Raw genomic sequence first — 16,112 nt, forward strand, 5'->3', positions numbered from 1 at the left:
TGCCTCAGTTTTCCACCAGCAAAACAGTCATGGTAGTAAAACTGACCTTTTTTATAGTGCTTTGTGTTCAAGAGAAGGAGGAATTGGATGTTATTACTTCCACAAATGATTCATTGCTTTAGGAAAATTCCTCTTCTGAGGAGGTTGTTGGGGCCACAGGCTGGTGACCAAAGGCAGGAGCAGAGCGGGAGATGCAGCCCCGAGCGGGTACCCAGCCAGTGCCCGGAGCAGTGATTGCAGCAGGGACAAGCTCCGAGATGGTGCTGGAGTGAAGACCATGACATGCAGACAGCTGAGTCTTCTTGCCCATCCCAGAGGCCATTTCAGCAGAGGCATTTCAGGCAGTGCAAAACTGCAGAATTCAAAATAACTGGAGTGGTAAACTTTATATGTAAAATACAGAAGAAATTCATTTCTATAGAAAAAGCTTGGGAAATGAACACAACTTCTGTCTTTATACATCTTAATAATATAACTCCAGTAAGTTCTGTGGATATATATAGTGCTTCACTGCACATTGAATTGTAATCACTTGATGTTATATATTTCTAAATGAAGTAAATTCATTTTTGAAGTAGTTAAGAGAAGTAGTTCAGAAAGCGCTCTGAAGGATTGAAATGCATCACTAAGAACAGAATTGCTAATGTTGCTCTCTTCATTAATATTAACTTTGAAATAAAATATCTTGCCTAAAAGTTTCTTTCAAGTGTTTCAACATTGGGCTTTAGGAGGTGGAGAAAAGCATATTTTGTCCCCACCATTTTAGTTTCACTTTTTCTTATTTGTACCCATGTCTTTATTTGAGAGCGATATAGTACATCTGTCTTTTCCTGGCAAAGAGAGGCAGATCTGTCTCTCCAGCTTCCTTTGGGTGAAGGGGGCAGCGGAGCTGGTTTCCTGTACTACAAACCTGCCGATTCCCGAAGGTGAGAGATTGCTCTTTCCTGTGCTCGCTTTGCAGTTTCAGACAGCTGCTGAGTTGGTGCCATCCTCGCCAACCACAAAATCAACAGGTTAATGTTCAGGGATTATAGCTTCATGCCCTCCACCCTATACCTTGTAAGTATTCCTACCGATCCCCCAACACATGGCAAACTACATGCGTCTGACGGGGGGCTGGGGACATTATTTTGGTGACTTTTAAAAGATGTTTTTCAACAGAGCTGCTTAGGAAAGAAATACAGTGAAGTCTTTGGCAAAAAGTCTTTTGAGGAGAACATGAAGAGGCAGATTGAAACGATAATCAGAATGATAATCTCCCAGGGGTGTGATCATTTGGGCTAGCCAGGGGTTTTTCTGCTCACTAGTTCCATAGCAGCCTGTTGGATGGACTGCTAGGAAGCTACGCTGCCTGGTCTGCTTGCCTGATCACTGCTGGTTTTGTTTTCTGTCCCTCTGTTACCCTGGAACAGTTCTGTCCAGGAGTGTTTTCTAGCAGACGCTTGTTCCACCTGAAAATCTGTCACCAGTTCAGCTTTTCAGAGGAGAATGACGACAAGAATCCACAAATGACAGACTGAAATGGGCAAAGTGACCTCCAACCACGTAGGTTAAAAGATGCATGACGTTACTTTTTGTTCAGAGATGTTGTAGACATGGTTTCTGCTTGTGAGCTAATATTTAGAGTATATTTGGCATGGATTGTTCTGAGAGAATTTGAATTAAATTTACAGAAGAGGCCATCCACGGACTGCTAAAGACTCATGCATAAACAGATGTGGCTCCAAACTGCTGTCAATACTGACGGCTTTCCTCTCACTACTCCTGTCCAGCATTAACAGTGCCTTTCTCAAGTCCACTGTGGAAATGGATTAGGCTAAACAGCCAAAAGGCACTCCTAGTGCAGAATAAGAGCGTCCACACAGTGTGTTAATGCCAAGTAGCTAATGCATTCTACATTCACACCCTCACTTATTTTGCAACAGCTTCCCTGTGTAGGCAAGCCCTACATGTTCATGTCATTTGATGGTTAGCATTGCATCAGTGACATTCCAGATTCTGACCACAATGTTAGTAATGGAAAGTGGTTCATCTTCTAATGAAATGGTAGGCCTTTTTTTTTTTCTGGTTGCGTGTTTTGCAACTTTTTCTTTCATGTGTCTGGAGTGAATTTCTTCATTTTTTAAATGTGTGTGATATTCTTCTAATGTCTGATATATGAAAAGTTGCTCTCTAAGCACGGAAATTGCCTTTATACAGTATACTGTATGAAGCAGGGATTGTTCAGCTTTTTTTCTTCTGAAGAGCTGGAGAAAATCCAAGTAGTAAAAACGTTCTTCACATATATTTGCAATTTAGTAGCTTGTGTCCAATACATATTTTTCCTTGTAAGATATTCCAGTTTTTGTCTTCCTTTGCTTGTACTGTGGCATCCCTAACTCTTTTTCTCTATTGTCACATGCCTGGCACACTTTCATGTAGACCTAGAGTTTCCTGGTCATTTAAGTAACCTGTTTATCAGTTAGGTTTATTTTCAGCAAGCCTTTGGTGTTTAACTTGCTTCTTAAGTTTGCACGCCATTGTAGGAGATGATAGTTAAGGTGGAAGAATATGGCTTTCTTAGATTTTCCAGAAATAGTGGCTCCTCTGAGCTTACTGATGAGCCTTCATGAAATCTTTTTAGGTAAGCTTCATCTCCCCCAGGAGCTTCTTCAGATCTAGTCCAGACTGCAGTGATGAGGAAACTGCTGTTTGAAATGTCATCCACGGACTTTGAAGTGTGGATTTCTCATGTTTGTTTGCAATAACAGAGGGAGCAAGAAAGCTGCCTCTGTGCCTACCAAACGGTTTGAGTTGCGTCGTTTATAATCAAAGATATCCTTTCTGTTCACATTTCTAGGGACGCAGCTCCCAGTGTGCACCAGTCTGAATTTCCCAAAATCTAAAGGACAAGATGGTGTCTTACTTCTCACTTTGAATAGTGTATGAGTTGAAGGTTTCACAGGGCACCTCTGGATTTTGTTTTGTTTTTTTTCTAGGTGGGATTCATAGTCACATTTTATTTATTAATACAACAGCAAATTGTATCTAGCTTCAAGTGTCTTTCCATCTCTTTCACTTACATTTCTGTAACAAGTGTCCCATAACATTTCCATCAAATCAGTCTTTCTTCATTTTAAGTTCATTCTGGAAAACTGGCATCAACCAGCTCTACCCCATAGTGAAAGGATAAAACGGCAACAGTATTTCCATTTGGAATAGTGTATTTTAAAAGGCCTGTAGCTTAGTGGGACAAAATACTGTAAAATATGCAAGTGCTCTGAATTTGATGGTATTAAAGGAGTTTTTAGAGGATTGTTGCTTAGTGCAGGATACTGTCCTTTCCTTCCCCACTCATTAGGTAAAGGAACTAACAATTTGCTAATTTGTTCATCTAATTTGTCTTTCACACTCCAGGAAAATCAGAATGGCTTATATTTACAGAACTGTCATTTTATTTTGGATTGACCAAATGTATGTCTATGTACTTCTTACACAAGTATGTGTGAAACAGGGCACATAACAAGGGACTTGTCAGTAAATTACCAGCAAATTGCTTGGCCTGGGCAGGAGCAAGTAAATTTGCAATTGCAATCTGGAGCAACATGTTAGAGGCCACCTTCCTTAGATCAACTTGTGTATTGCAACACCAGCAAGTAATCAAATTGTAAGGTACTTTAATGCAAAGCCTAGTTTGGCTTGGTTGGCAAGTTAAACTATTGCATGCCTCTGGCAAAAGCAAGAAAGCCTTTGAACTGTTTGACTGCAGCTGTAGCTTGCACACCTTATTTTCCCTCTTAAAAATCAAATTAAACTATAACCTGCAGCCTCTGTGGTAAGTTTCAAGGAAAATTAAACTGTTGCTAACCTTTCTAGCAAAGATAACTGTCTCTAATCAAGCTGAAAAGTCCAGGCCCGAATGCCCCTCTCCAAGTTTAGACAAATTCATTGGATGAAAACTCCAGGGCTTATTAAGTACAAAGATACTACCTCTGACTCAGGAAGTCCTTGGCCACAAATTGCTAGAGACTGGGAAAGTTTGCCAGGAAGGTATTACTCTGTGCTTCCCCTCTTCTCCCACTCCTCCCACAGCATTTACTGTAGATCCGTCCCGGGGGCAGGACACTGGACAGTTGTTCTGGTCTGCTTCTCCAGATCTGAAGTCTAACTCAAATTCAGAGCACTAATGGGCGTGCTGACCCACACTTAAGCATTGCCCACGGTGGTCTCAGCAGTGTGTTTCGTGGAAAGCAGTGTTTGGGCTTGTTCCCTTCTTTAGACTTGTCCTTGGACCTCCCTCACCCCATGCTAGCAGTGCCCCAGACTCCTTCTGACTCTTAGAATACAACTTTCGGATGTGATGATGTCCTTCACCTCCCCCACCTTCCACTATTTTCTGTGTCCTGCTGGCAGGAACACTTGGTATTTGACTTGCCCTCATAACATTCATGTTTTTCTTGGAGCTCTCAGAGATAGGATTTTTCCCAGCCTGGATGAGTTGCTGTTATTTCTATAGAGTCAGCAGTACAATAGACCCTCTTGGGAGCCAAGACCTTGTCTGTCTAGTGGCTCAGGCTTACAAAGACTCAATCCGGTATGCTTAACGTTACCCTTTGATTTCCGGGATTAGCATCTGACTGATGGCAGGTGAGAAGGCAGAACAGCGCAGCACAAAAGGAAAGAAATCAATTAAGTTTACATTGCAACGTGTACTCACTCAGGTTAGAGGAACGGGAACTGGGTAGAGGACGTTGTTGGCACTGGAAGCAGTGAGCAGACAGCAGTCTGTCTGTCATAGAAGTGACAATGACAATGGAGAGGATCTTTCCTCTAATGCTTTTTTAATATGTGTACAATTAATATAATTCACAATTAATATAATTCACAATATAGCAGTTAATGTCTCCGCAGTATGACTTTCTTATTTTTACAAGTTGGTTAAAAGTTCTCAGTCTCTCTCAGCAGAGTAGGTAAAAACTGCGCTAAGGCATATTAGTCACATTTTTATCAAGAGATGAAAGTGATAGAGATATAAAGTACTACCAGCTTTTAATTAAAATTGAATAAGTAAAAAACAGTTGGCAGTTGCAAAATTCATTATGATGTGTTACCAAAAATAGATATGTGTATGAGAATGCAGTTTTATTACAACAGTGGGCACTAATTAGCTGTAAACATCATTGCTGAGATAGCCAGATAGAAAATGCGTTACTAATACTCATAACAGGTTTCAGTTGGCTGGAATGGAAAACTGGAAACTCTTAAGGCTCTTAAAATGTAATCTCTCAGACTACCAAAATAGAGGTATGGACTTCTGTTACTTAAGGCAACCTCTGAATTTCAGGAACAATAACTTAGTGTTTTCTGCATCTGGTTTTAATTTGCAAGGATAACTCAATTTTACAAAAATGTAACCTGACTTAGCTGAAATATGTATGACCCGGTGTTTTTATTTCTTCTTTGTATAGAATAGTCAGACTTGCAAGTTAGATCCTCCAAACTTTTATACATTTCATTTGGTAAAAAACCCCTTTGACCTTAATAAAAACATCTTCCAATATGAGTTTACAGGTATAGATCTACAGTTTAGAGCATCTTACTGACCAGTTCGAGAAGTATGTGTGTTTTGCGTAATCTCTGCAAAATTTACTGTAATTGAAAAAAGTTATTTTCCTCTCTCCTCCTGTAATCTAGAACATCAAGCAATAACAACAAATCTGTGGGTGGTTTATCTGATTTATGCTAATTTGCTATTGACATGTTTGAGGTATCACTTGCATCATCCCAGTCTTGCATATTTATTATTTAAAATATTAGCTGCTTATGAAAAGGAAATATTTTAAATAATTATTCATTTGTGCTGTGATAACCTCTTGAAACCAGGGCCCCGCTCTGGTAGACTGTATACAAAATCATTGCAAATGAAGTGCAGCCCGAAGTGTTTAAGATAAGGTTGCAGCAAGAGGACGATTTGAATCCAGGAAGATTAATATATCCCACCTACAGGGAGTGGGTCTCAACTCATGGAATTTCAACCATTAAACATGAGGCATCTAAATCACCTCCAAAGCCAGCATGAGAAAGAGGTAAACCCAGCCTGTGATTTAGCTCACATAATTTAGAGACCTGAGGCCTTCAGGGGAGATTCAAACACCAGTACCCAAGCTTGAGCTGATATTTTCAAACTTGGATGCTTCAACATAGTCTCCTAAATTCTTGTGTTGGTACCTAAGTAAGCACACACAGAAGTGATGAGTGAAGTGGTGACTCCTTAGCAAAGTCAGAAGGTGCTGCGCAACGTGAACGCTCTTCCAGAAGAGGCCAGTTACATGCCTAACTTGGAGAGCTGAGCTTTAAAAGTAAAATCACAGGCACGAGCCCCACATTTTAAAACTTTACCCACCTTCCTTGGCATCTACATATTGATTAAAAAAAAAATAATCCTTCATAAACAATCACCTGTCCTCGATCTTGCTAGTACTGCTGTGTTCTAACTTCATTGACTGGCGTGATACGCTGGTACACTGGAACTACATGCCAAGTTCATGAGTTGAAACAAAGTACAACATAGAAAAATGTGAGTTTCCAGATGTTTAGCAGGAAAGATTAGAGCTGCAATATGTCAAAATTTGCAGATACATGAATTTAAGGAAATTCTGAATCTCTTGTTCTTTGTTGGCATTACTTACAGGAAAAAAATCAGTATGGTATTTAAATAAAGCAGCCAATGCCAAAGCTGGCACCTATCAATATTTGCAATATTGTTTAGCCTTGCTATCTCAGTGGGATTTCACCTATTGCTTTGTATTTCAAAAGCTTCATTAAAAAAACCCACTTCTTTCCCCCCAAAGTTATGTTTTCTTCAAAATACTATGTGTTTATGATAGAATAAACCTTATATATGAGCAATCTAAGAATAGCATGTGACAGGTTTTCTTTTCTGAAAAGTGGTGACTGATGCAGGTCTTTGTATGATGTCTATACCATTGCAGGTTCGGTATTTACAGTTAAATTGTGCCCACTTTTTCCTTCTGATTTGCAAGTGTTTACTTTTGTTAGGGGGTCAGTATCTGATAAAGGTATGTTAATATTCTTGGGGATGAAAGCCTTAAAATTTATTATTCACGTTGGACATTTGAGCTCCTTTTCCCCCTGCATCCACACTCTATTGATTGAATGAGGCCTTAGTAACAGAAACAGAAATACCCTTGATGCTTGCCTGAGTATTGCCTAAGTATTTGCAGGAGTACCTGGGTCAGAAACATTCCTGAATGCTTGGAAAACTCTTGGTATATTGGAATGGAGAGAAGGGCAAGCTCTGTTAAGGAGGAAGGAAAAATATGCAAATAAAACCAGCATACCGAGAGGTGCTGTGGTGGAGCGATGGCTGCAATACTGATGCCAAGAGTACCTCAACCAGAGATGTGCTGGCTCACATGGCAGTGTGCTCAGTCTAGACTGGGTGTGAGAGACCGTGATTGCTCCAAGAGTGATGTCTGCTGTTATCATCCGGAAGGTGATGGTATTACACAGGCATGCAGGACTGACCATAAGTTAGGAAACACTGGTCCTTAACAGATGTGGAAGACTGAATACCAGGGATGCAAAGATACAAAGATCGGCTGATAGCGTGCAATAGCAGCAAAGGGAACCAAGGCTGAGACTTTGTAGAAGACAAATCATGAAGTAACTCTAAACCCTCCGTGTTCACCTGTGTTTCTCGCTGCCCCTTGGCAGTCAAAGCCAACACAGGCGACTGAAGGATTTCATCCTCTCCAAACCCTGTGTTGCCACATTGCAAACTAGCTTGTGCAGCTAGAGAGAAAAATGTTCTGTTCAGCGTGGGACACCTTGAGGACTACACCCCAGGGCACTGCTGCAAAAACATTGCAGAACTACCCCAAAGGAATGGAAAGTTATGGCAGGTGTTAAGTTTGCTATTATTACCAGATAAGATTTAAAGATAAACAAATGCATTCAACTAAAAGCCTAGATTCACAATAACAGAGCAAAGTTAGGAAAAGATAAAACAACATGTATACATTTATTAAGGTTATACTTAGCAATATATATCCTCCTTAGCTGCTCCTGTGTCTTGGCTTTTGACTCTGGCTAATTAGTTTCTGCATGGAACCCTGGGCTGGCGTGCCCCTGGGTACGCAGAGTTGCTTACGCCTTGCCTTCTTCTTCTGGTAAAAGTGGGGACCTGCATCTTCTCTAGCTCAAGGTGGATTTCTTCTTGTTTGTCTGCCCCTCATTCCCTGGCACTGGACCATCAGGTGTTTTCTGGGAGATTTCAGGATTTCATTCTGCCCCTCCTCCTTAAGGTTACTGCAATAACGTTTCTATTATCCATCTCAAATAATATTTTATTGGCTTTTGTTTTTCACTAATTATAGTCTTGTTAAAATACAGCGGCATCGCTTTACAAATGATGCATTACGACAAATAGTACAAATTCCTTTTAAAGTATATACTGTGTATACAGGCTATATAGCAAGCCCATTTATGACATTCAAACACAAACTGATCTTGAGGGTAGGACTGCCAAATCTGCAAAATTTCCACCTCATTCTTTGTTAGATTTTGGGGACTCACCTGCATGTTACTGGTTTTTGGTAAACTTGAACAGAGAATACCAAAGGCTTTGCATATATTCAGGCCAGCTTGCTTTCTTTCCCAGCCCTCCTTTCTAGCATTGGCTATAAATAGCCACACACATACACACACACAAGTGGTTACCATTTAAAAATCCACATTTTCTTACAGAGACTGTAGTACAGTGTTTTTGCAGTATCTTGTTCGGGGAGTGGTACAGAAATACGTCGTGGCATCTTAGATATCACTGTGAGATAATGCTTGGCAAATGCTGGATTTTATTTGCTTATTTGAAGTATTGGCTATCTATATTAAATATTAAATGAAAACTGTCTTGTTTCCCATTATAGTTTGTCGTCAATCAGATAATGGTAATGAGGCCATTGAAGAAATCGATGAAGATATAGCTGTGACTCAGAGTCAGATGAACTTTATTTGTCCCATTACACAGGTATGCTATCACTGCTACTATAATCGATTGGGAAATAGTTATTTCATATTCTTCATTGGATTGTTTATTACAAATCTGCCATACTCGTTAAAATCAGGCAGTATAAATCACAAGCATTATCAGAGAAGAGCAACATTGCTTGGGAAAAAAACCCACGTAAGTAGGAATGCAGTTTACCATGCAGGACCTGACCCTGTAATTTGAGTGGAATGCCACGTATGAATGGCAAACACACTTCCTGCACTTTTACATTAAATCTCATAAGAAGCGTTTTCATGGGCATCATCAGTTCCTTTAAATCAAACCTTATTGATTACAGATGGAAATGAAGAGGCCAGTTCGAAACAAAGTCTGTGGACATACTTATGAAGAAGACGCCATTCTAAAAATTATCCAGACACGAAAGCAGCAAAAGAAAAAAGTCCGGTAAGCTAACAAGAATGTGTGGAAAAGCTATTTGCTTTGCTGTGTAAGTGGAATTTTACTCCACTTGTTCTAGGAAATGTATTTGGATTGGCAAGGCTGCAGGAAGTAATACCTCAGTGTCTGCCCAAGTCACAGTCTCCTCATTAGTACTGTACACGTGAAGGAGCTTTTCTTTTTAATGAAAACAATGTGTAAGGAAATATTCAGGAAGTGTGTGAGGAAGTTACAGCTACTCGTGGTACCTGCACAACAGAAGCAAAGAGATTTCATATGGCCATGAACAACAAGGAGAAACTTCAGCTTCCTAAAATTTAGTTGCTCATTTTGTTCCCACCGCTTATTTAGCAAGCCCTGAAGTTAATGAAAAAAAATAAATGTCTTCTCTGTGCACCCTCTTTTGCAGTTATATTCCAATACAACTGAGAAATATTAAAACACTTAAATGAGTGTTAAAGTGACAAATATTAAAACACAACTTTTTAGGTAGTACAGAGTTTAAGAATGATCAGACAGAGCTTTAAGAATGATCAGACAGGATTGTGCAGTTCCTACTACGATGCAATTAAATAATTCTTACTTGATATCATCAAAGCAGCCTGCCACTTTCCACACAGGACATATTTTTTTGAATGAAAAGATGTAACAGTTGAATTTTTAAACCTGAAATTCTCCCAGGTAAGTTTCAAATTTAGGATGGTTTTGATTTAAAAAAAAAAAAAAAAGAGAAGTAAAGGGGCAAAAACACTTTTTAGAGCAAGTTTAGAGGACGTACCATTTCACCATTAATTTCACATTTGTTTTTACACCATATATGCTAGAGCCTCATGCTTTGGGGTTCATGACCTCATGGAAACTTATCAGTTGTGGACTTTTTAATAAATGCGCAGTTTGCAAATGCTCAGGAAGGTCTGTCAGAGACTAGCAACCTGATTTCCCCAAACATAATGCCACAGGCAGCTTACTTCCTCCATCCGTTGCTCTTGCATTTCTGTTAGACTCTACATACTCTGCCATAGGGATACAAAGATGGAGAGGGACTTTTTATTCCACGCTCCTTCCTGGCTACAGGAGAGCACTGCTATGAAATCAAGCATCGATTGGGATGTCCAGCCACTACCTTATTGTCAAGACAGCTTGAAGAACAAGAGAGGAGTACCTTGCCTGTGTTATGAGGTCTAGGGAGAAAAAGTGGAGTGGGTGCAATATACTGGGAATAACAACAAAACCAGCAACATGGATGGACAGAAACGTGGCTGGAAAAATGAACGGGAGTTTGGAAATAGCTCACAAGTTGGAGGGAAGAAAGTGAGCATTCTGGAGGATAGGGACAGGCTAGGAAGCATGTGCTCAACAGCTCCAAACCACAACAAAAATACCTTCTGCAATACAGAACTGAATTTAGGATGTTCATATCGAAATAATTCTCTGTGTTGGTAAATCCATCAGGAAAATGTCATGATCGTAGAGACTGTTGTGGTGGATCAAAAGTTTAAGCACTGCTGGAAAAACTAATAGGGTCACGTGATTGAATTTTTATTTTACCTTTTAAGAAATTAAAGACGTAGAGAAAATATAGGGTAAAAAAAATCGTGTAGGCTGTACAACATTTAGCTTTAAAAGCTACCTTATACCCAAACTGAAGTTATTTGTGCAGTCCTGGCAGTTCTTAATTTTGAGCTTTTAGCTTGCAACCTTACCATTTTTACAGTAGTTATTCCAGTATCCTAGAAAAGCACAAGCACAGCAAGAACTCAGCTTCTCTGTAACGAAGCTAAGAAAGACTGCTTGGTTTTCTCTGCCCAGTCTCACTGACTTGCTGTAATTTTAACCTTTCTCATGAAAATGCAGTCAGTTTTGAAAAACCAAAGTCTGCTGTGGTGGGAAGATAGGCCAGTTGATGCAACAAGTTCCCCATTTGAGTACCCTGTTCTCATGGTGTTGCTACTTGACTGCGCTCCTGCCAGCAATATTCAAATGGAAGCAGGTATCTTGATAGAGCAGAGTCGTGGTTAGGGGGATCCTCTCTGTCCCGACTCTGAAATCAAAGCTGTTGCTCGTTCTGGAGTTACAGAAGTGGCTGCTTCCTCACATGTACTTTCCAGTTTGAATCCACGGAATCCCTTTGGTGCACTTGGCAGTGCACTGGCCGAATGTCAGCTCTTCAGCTGACGTATACACAGCCACCGGTTTTGTGCTGATAGACTCGCCATAGACTCCTTTAGGCAGCTCTTACATCTCAGTTTGCTCACTATTTTCCACTGCCTGGAAGGACGTACTAATACTTTATGCTTACAGGAAAAGTGGGAAGCTTTCTGAGCACTTGTTATTCATTAATCTGGCAAGCTATTGCTCTAATAAGGTGATACATGGGAAAACTGAGGCACAGAGCAATTAAGTGACTTATCCATGACAAACACAGTAAGCTGTGGACAAATCTGGAGTAAAAGCTATGAGTACTGAGTGTAAATAAGTTCAGCGCCTCAGACAAAAGTTAATCCTAATAGAGGAAAAATTCAGGAAAAGTGTTATTTCTGAATACAAGTACGATCAGTGCATATATGGGCCACTGCCAAAGGAAAATGACCTTTGATCCCTGAATATCTTTCACCCTGCTGCCTTTATCTGGCTGTTTCAAGTAGTTGTAAGACATTTTGTATTTCATTATCATTTAGAGGCTGTTAATTTGACCCCATCTCTCCTTTCTGTGCTCTCTCAGTTCACAAAAGGCCAGGTAAATTTTTACACCAACTGAATCACCAGTCAGCCTTTGCAAGTCTTACTCTCTTTTACCTATTTCCCTAGAAATTAATTTCCCTATTTATCTATCAGTGAACATTATACTTCTCCACTGCAGATTAATAAGGTAAGAGGTAGTTACCTGCAGTTTGTAGAGGACTGCAAAGAGAGAAAGCAACACAGAAAGATGTCCATGCAATGCTAGTACAATTACTGATGCAGGCAGCTTGTGTACATGAAGCAAGAGAGTGATCTACAGGTGAGAGGCTCTGTCTCTCGCTGTGTTCCTTCCTTTCTTCAGCTGTTGATTCCCACCAGTTTAGATAAATGGATTTATTTTTCCCCACAGAGAGCTGGTAAAGAGGAAAAGAGGTAACGGGGAACTGATGGAGAGAGTGAATCCCAGATAAATACAATAAACCAGCAGATGTTATGTAAAAGCCTATATCTGACAAATACAATTCTTCCGATTTAATGGAGTCTCTCTTTTCTTTTTAACAGATGCCCTAAAATTGGCTGTAGCCATGCTGATGTAAAAGAATCAGATCTTGTGCCAGATGAAGCACTTAAAAGAGCGATTGACAGTCAGAATAAACAAAGCTGGTCAACACTGGAAAAGTCAGCTGGATACGCTGCTGCCACAAAGAAAATTTGTTATTAGAGGTCTTGTGAGATAAGCTGCTGATTGTAAGTAGGTTGTGTAACTGATTGTTATTTAAAGTGTTTCATTTATAGGCAAAGTTGAAGGTCTCAGCTGTAACTGAAAGCATTTTTTAAACTGCCGAATATGTGGCATTCCAGTTTAACTTGTTTTTTTTTAACCTTCCTGAAATTCTAAAAGCTTGCATTTGATAAATAAAACGTGTTTTGCAGCATTTAACCTTCCTTGTCAGCGTGCTAATTTTTTTCAGCATATTAGAGATGCAGATTCTGCCCGCATGTAATAGCGAGTGCTTTGCTCAATATTGCAGATAGTTCTGTTACTGTCTCTGTAACTGCTGGGAATACTCGGAGTAGGGCACTCTGGCCAAGGATTTACCCAAGTCATATACCCTGCTTGGGAGCACGTCCATGTTTTAATACAAACCTCAAGAAACTTTAATAGAGCTTAATTTGCAGGAAGGGCTGCACATCTGTACCTTGTGTGTAGACACACAAAATTACCACTCACTTTTGAGGATCTTGGCCTCATTCTTATAATTATTGAACACTCTGCCCTAACTTACGCTTTTCTTTTGAGATTCAGAAGTTTTTATTTCAGGCTTTTTGCGTTTGGAAGTCCCAGGGGGCTTTACCTTAATACTGTAGGTTAGGAGACTACAATTATTTGCAAATTTATTCCAATAACTAATTTGTAGATAATTAATACAAATACATTGGAACCATATGCCTTGAACTGAAAAGCAGTTAATCTCATTGTATATAAGCTTCAGATATCTATGCATTTGGGCACAGATCCAAAAAGAGACTTAAACTTTGTGACACTCTGTATTTATTATCTAAATTGATCTGAACACATCTAGCAGACAAGGCACGACATATATGAATTAGAAATAGCCATAGGTAAAAGGAGCTGCTTTGGTAGTCAGATGGCAATTATCTCTTGGCATATGTGAGGAAGAAAATACAGGTTTCTTGAGCATCCTTAGCGGGCATCCTTTTCTTTGGCATCCTTAGCGGGTTAGATGGTATTTTCCTAGGTAATTTTTCTGAATTTACAATCTGACATTTAGTGTAAAATGTAGCTAAGGTACCTAAATGCTGAGCTTTTCACTCTGGGTTACTGTTTGCTAACAGCTTTCCTTTTGTAGACCATTATTAAACCCAATTGCACTTAAAAGTGCAAACCACTTCAAACTGCAATTGTTATTTTGTAATTGAAGAATATTAATCTGCAAGCTGATTTCATAGCTAAAGAAGGGAACTGAACCATTATTATTTGCACTGCGCTTTTGTGTTCAAAACACTTCATGGGAATTAGCTGGGTAATTTTCATAATGTGGTCTAACCCCAAAGGTCCATCTTTTCAAAGCTGAGCAGTGATCATGACTGCTTCTGTCTGTGGAAGCCCAGCTGAAATAGCTGAAAGAGACTGGGGAGCAGTTTAGCAGTATGTACTTGTTTGTATTTTTATGTGTAAAAATCAGGTCCTTTTTAAGACATCTCAGCTCTCAAACCTATAGTTTTTAAGATGGGTCACCGATTTTCAGTTAAATACCACAAGGGAGGATGTTAACTATAGCATTTGCCAAAAAAAAAAAAAAAAAAAAAAAAGGGCGGGGGGAGGGAATGTCCTAAACTGTTCATAGATTTTTGTTTCATCTTTAAGTTTGTGGTTAAATTTACTCCAGTGCCAGAACACCCAGAAACAGAAACTTGCGTTAGTTAAACAATCTCTGCAGTTTCTGACAGAGGTGCATTAATGTTGTCCTCATGGATGTAATTCAATCCCTAGTGGTAATCAGTCTCCCAAATTTTCAGATGCAAAGATGTACATACATTTTACATGGCCGCAGTGTCACACCTCAAATTTAGTTCATGTAGGTGTCTGGATGCTTGAGTGTGCCTTCTAATAACACGTAACATTATAAATACTAAATTATACCCAGATTAATTCATACCGACAAACTGGTGGCAGCAGGTTTGGTTTGCTACGTGTGGTGTTTGTACCAGTATACCCTTAGATAGCTGCAGTTCCTGATATGGTCATTGCCCTCATGTTCCAATGAGTAATGCTATAAGGGAGATTGCTCTCTTGGTTACACCTTGTTGTCATACGTTAAAGAGAGAGGCTTGACCCATGGCAGTGCTGATGGCCCTAGTGGAAGCTGCACTCAGTCTGTCTCTGTGTTAGCTAATCCACAGGTAATAATGTGAACTGCCTGCTTAAGATGATGCAGCTGGGAGAAAAAACAAACAAATCTGAAGCAACACTTTAAATGAAGAGAACAAATAGTCAAGCACGCACTTATTGCCACTCTAAGTGGAAAGGTATTTTTGAATGTTCACATTCCTGCCTCAGAATACCTGATCTTCCTTCTCACCTTTGCTAGCCTGAGCCAGGCAGCATCAGTGAATCAGAGAGCCTGAACCGCAAGTGCAGGTGCAGCCTAAATTCTGAAATCCTTCTCAGTCTTCAGCTGAAAGAAATGGACTGATTTTTGGCAGCACTTACCTGCTTAGCTTTAATAACAATCACATATGAGGTGAAGAGGCATGTGTATTTACATGGAGGTAGGTTTCCTTCTTTTATCATCAGAGATACCTCTTTTCAAGTATGGCCACAGCCACGTTATCCAGAAAATGACAAATACTCTTGCACTTATGTCAGGATTGCTGACTTGAGTCCCATCAAAATCAGTGATGCACCGCACAGATTCACCTGCTAGAGAAAACTGCCTGTACTTAATGAAATCAATGAAGTTCTCCCCAAAATGTTTGGCATTTCTGAATTTAAACTACATTGTAACATCCAAGGAATCCTAGTACGATGAGTGAATTTTTTTTTCTCCAAACATGGAATTTGAGCCATCCTGTTGATTTTTCACAGCTGGTTCTCTCTTCTTGTTGGTTCTTACAAGTAATTTTCCTTCTGAAATTGAAAGATTACGGGCTTGGTCATCAGCATGAATTGCCGGTGGCACTGCACTAGGTGGAAGGACAGACTAGCCTCGGCAATTGCGGAAGGCTTCTGTGCCTGTCAACTGACCTGATGGAAGTTACAAACAGCTACTGATACATTGGGGTGGCTGTAGTTACTGGCAGCTCTTTGCTCTTTCATTTGCAAAGTTTGGGGTTTGTTACGCAGTTGTGACCTCTCTCTTCCCATGTGTCCCATGTCCCCCATAAACTCCACCCTGGATAGAAGTAGCTTGAAAGAGTTAAAGAATAAAAATAAGTGACTGTGATGAATAAGCTGATC

The 16,112-nt window shown here is 39.8% G+C and overlaps 1 protein-coding gene across 1 annotated transcript in view; it reads left to right on the forward strand.

Moving 5' to 3' along the window:
- NSMCE2 (NSE2 SUMO ligase component of SMC5/6 complex) overlaps window positions 1-13,070 on the forward strand; it is a 133,537-nt gene extending 120,467 nt beyond the window's left edge. Inside the window, exons 5-7 of the mRNA XM_075495260.1 lie at window positions 8,928-9,028; window positions 9,348-9,454; window positions 12,692-13,070. Of these exons, the coding sequence (XP_075351375.1) occupies window positions 8,928-9,028; window positions 9,348-9,454; window positions 12,692-12,851 (368 nt within the window). The 3' untranslated portion in view covers window positions 12,852-13,070. The remainder of the gene's footprint in view (window positions 1-8,927; window positions 9,029-9,347; window positions 9,455-12,691) is intronic.
- The last annotated feature ends 3,042 nt before the right edge of the window (window positions 13,071-16,112 follow it).

Source organism: Mycteria americana, chromosome 2 (assembly GCF_035582795.1).
Source record: "Mycteria americana isolate JAX WOST 10 ecotype Jacksonville Zoo and Gardens chromosome 2, USCA_MyAme_1.0, whole genome shotgun sequence".
Lineage (NCBI taxonomy): Eukaryota > Metazoa > Chordata > Aves > Ciconiiformes > Ciconiidae > Mycteria > Mycteria americana.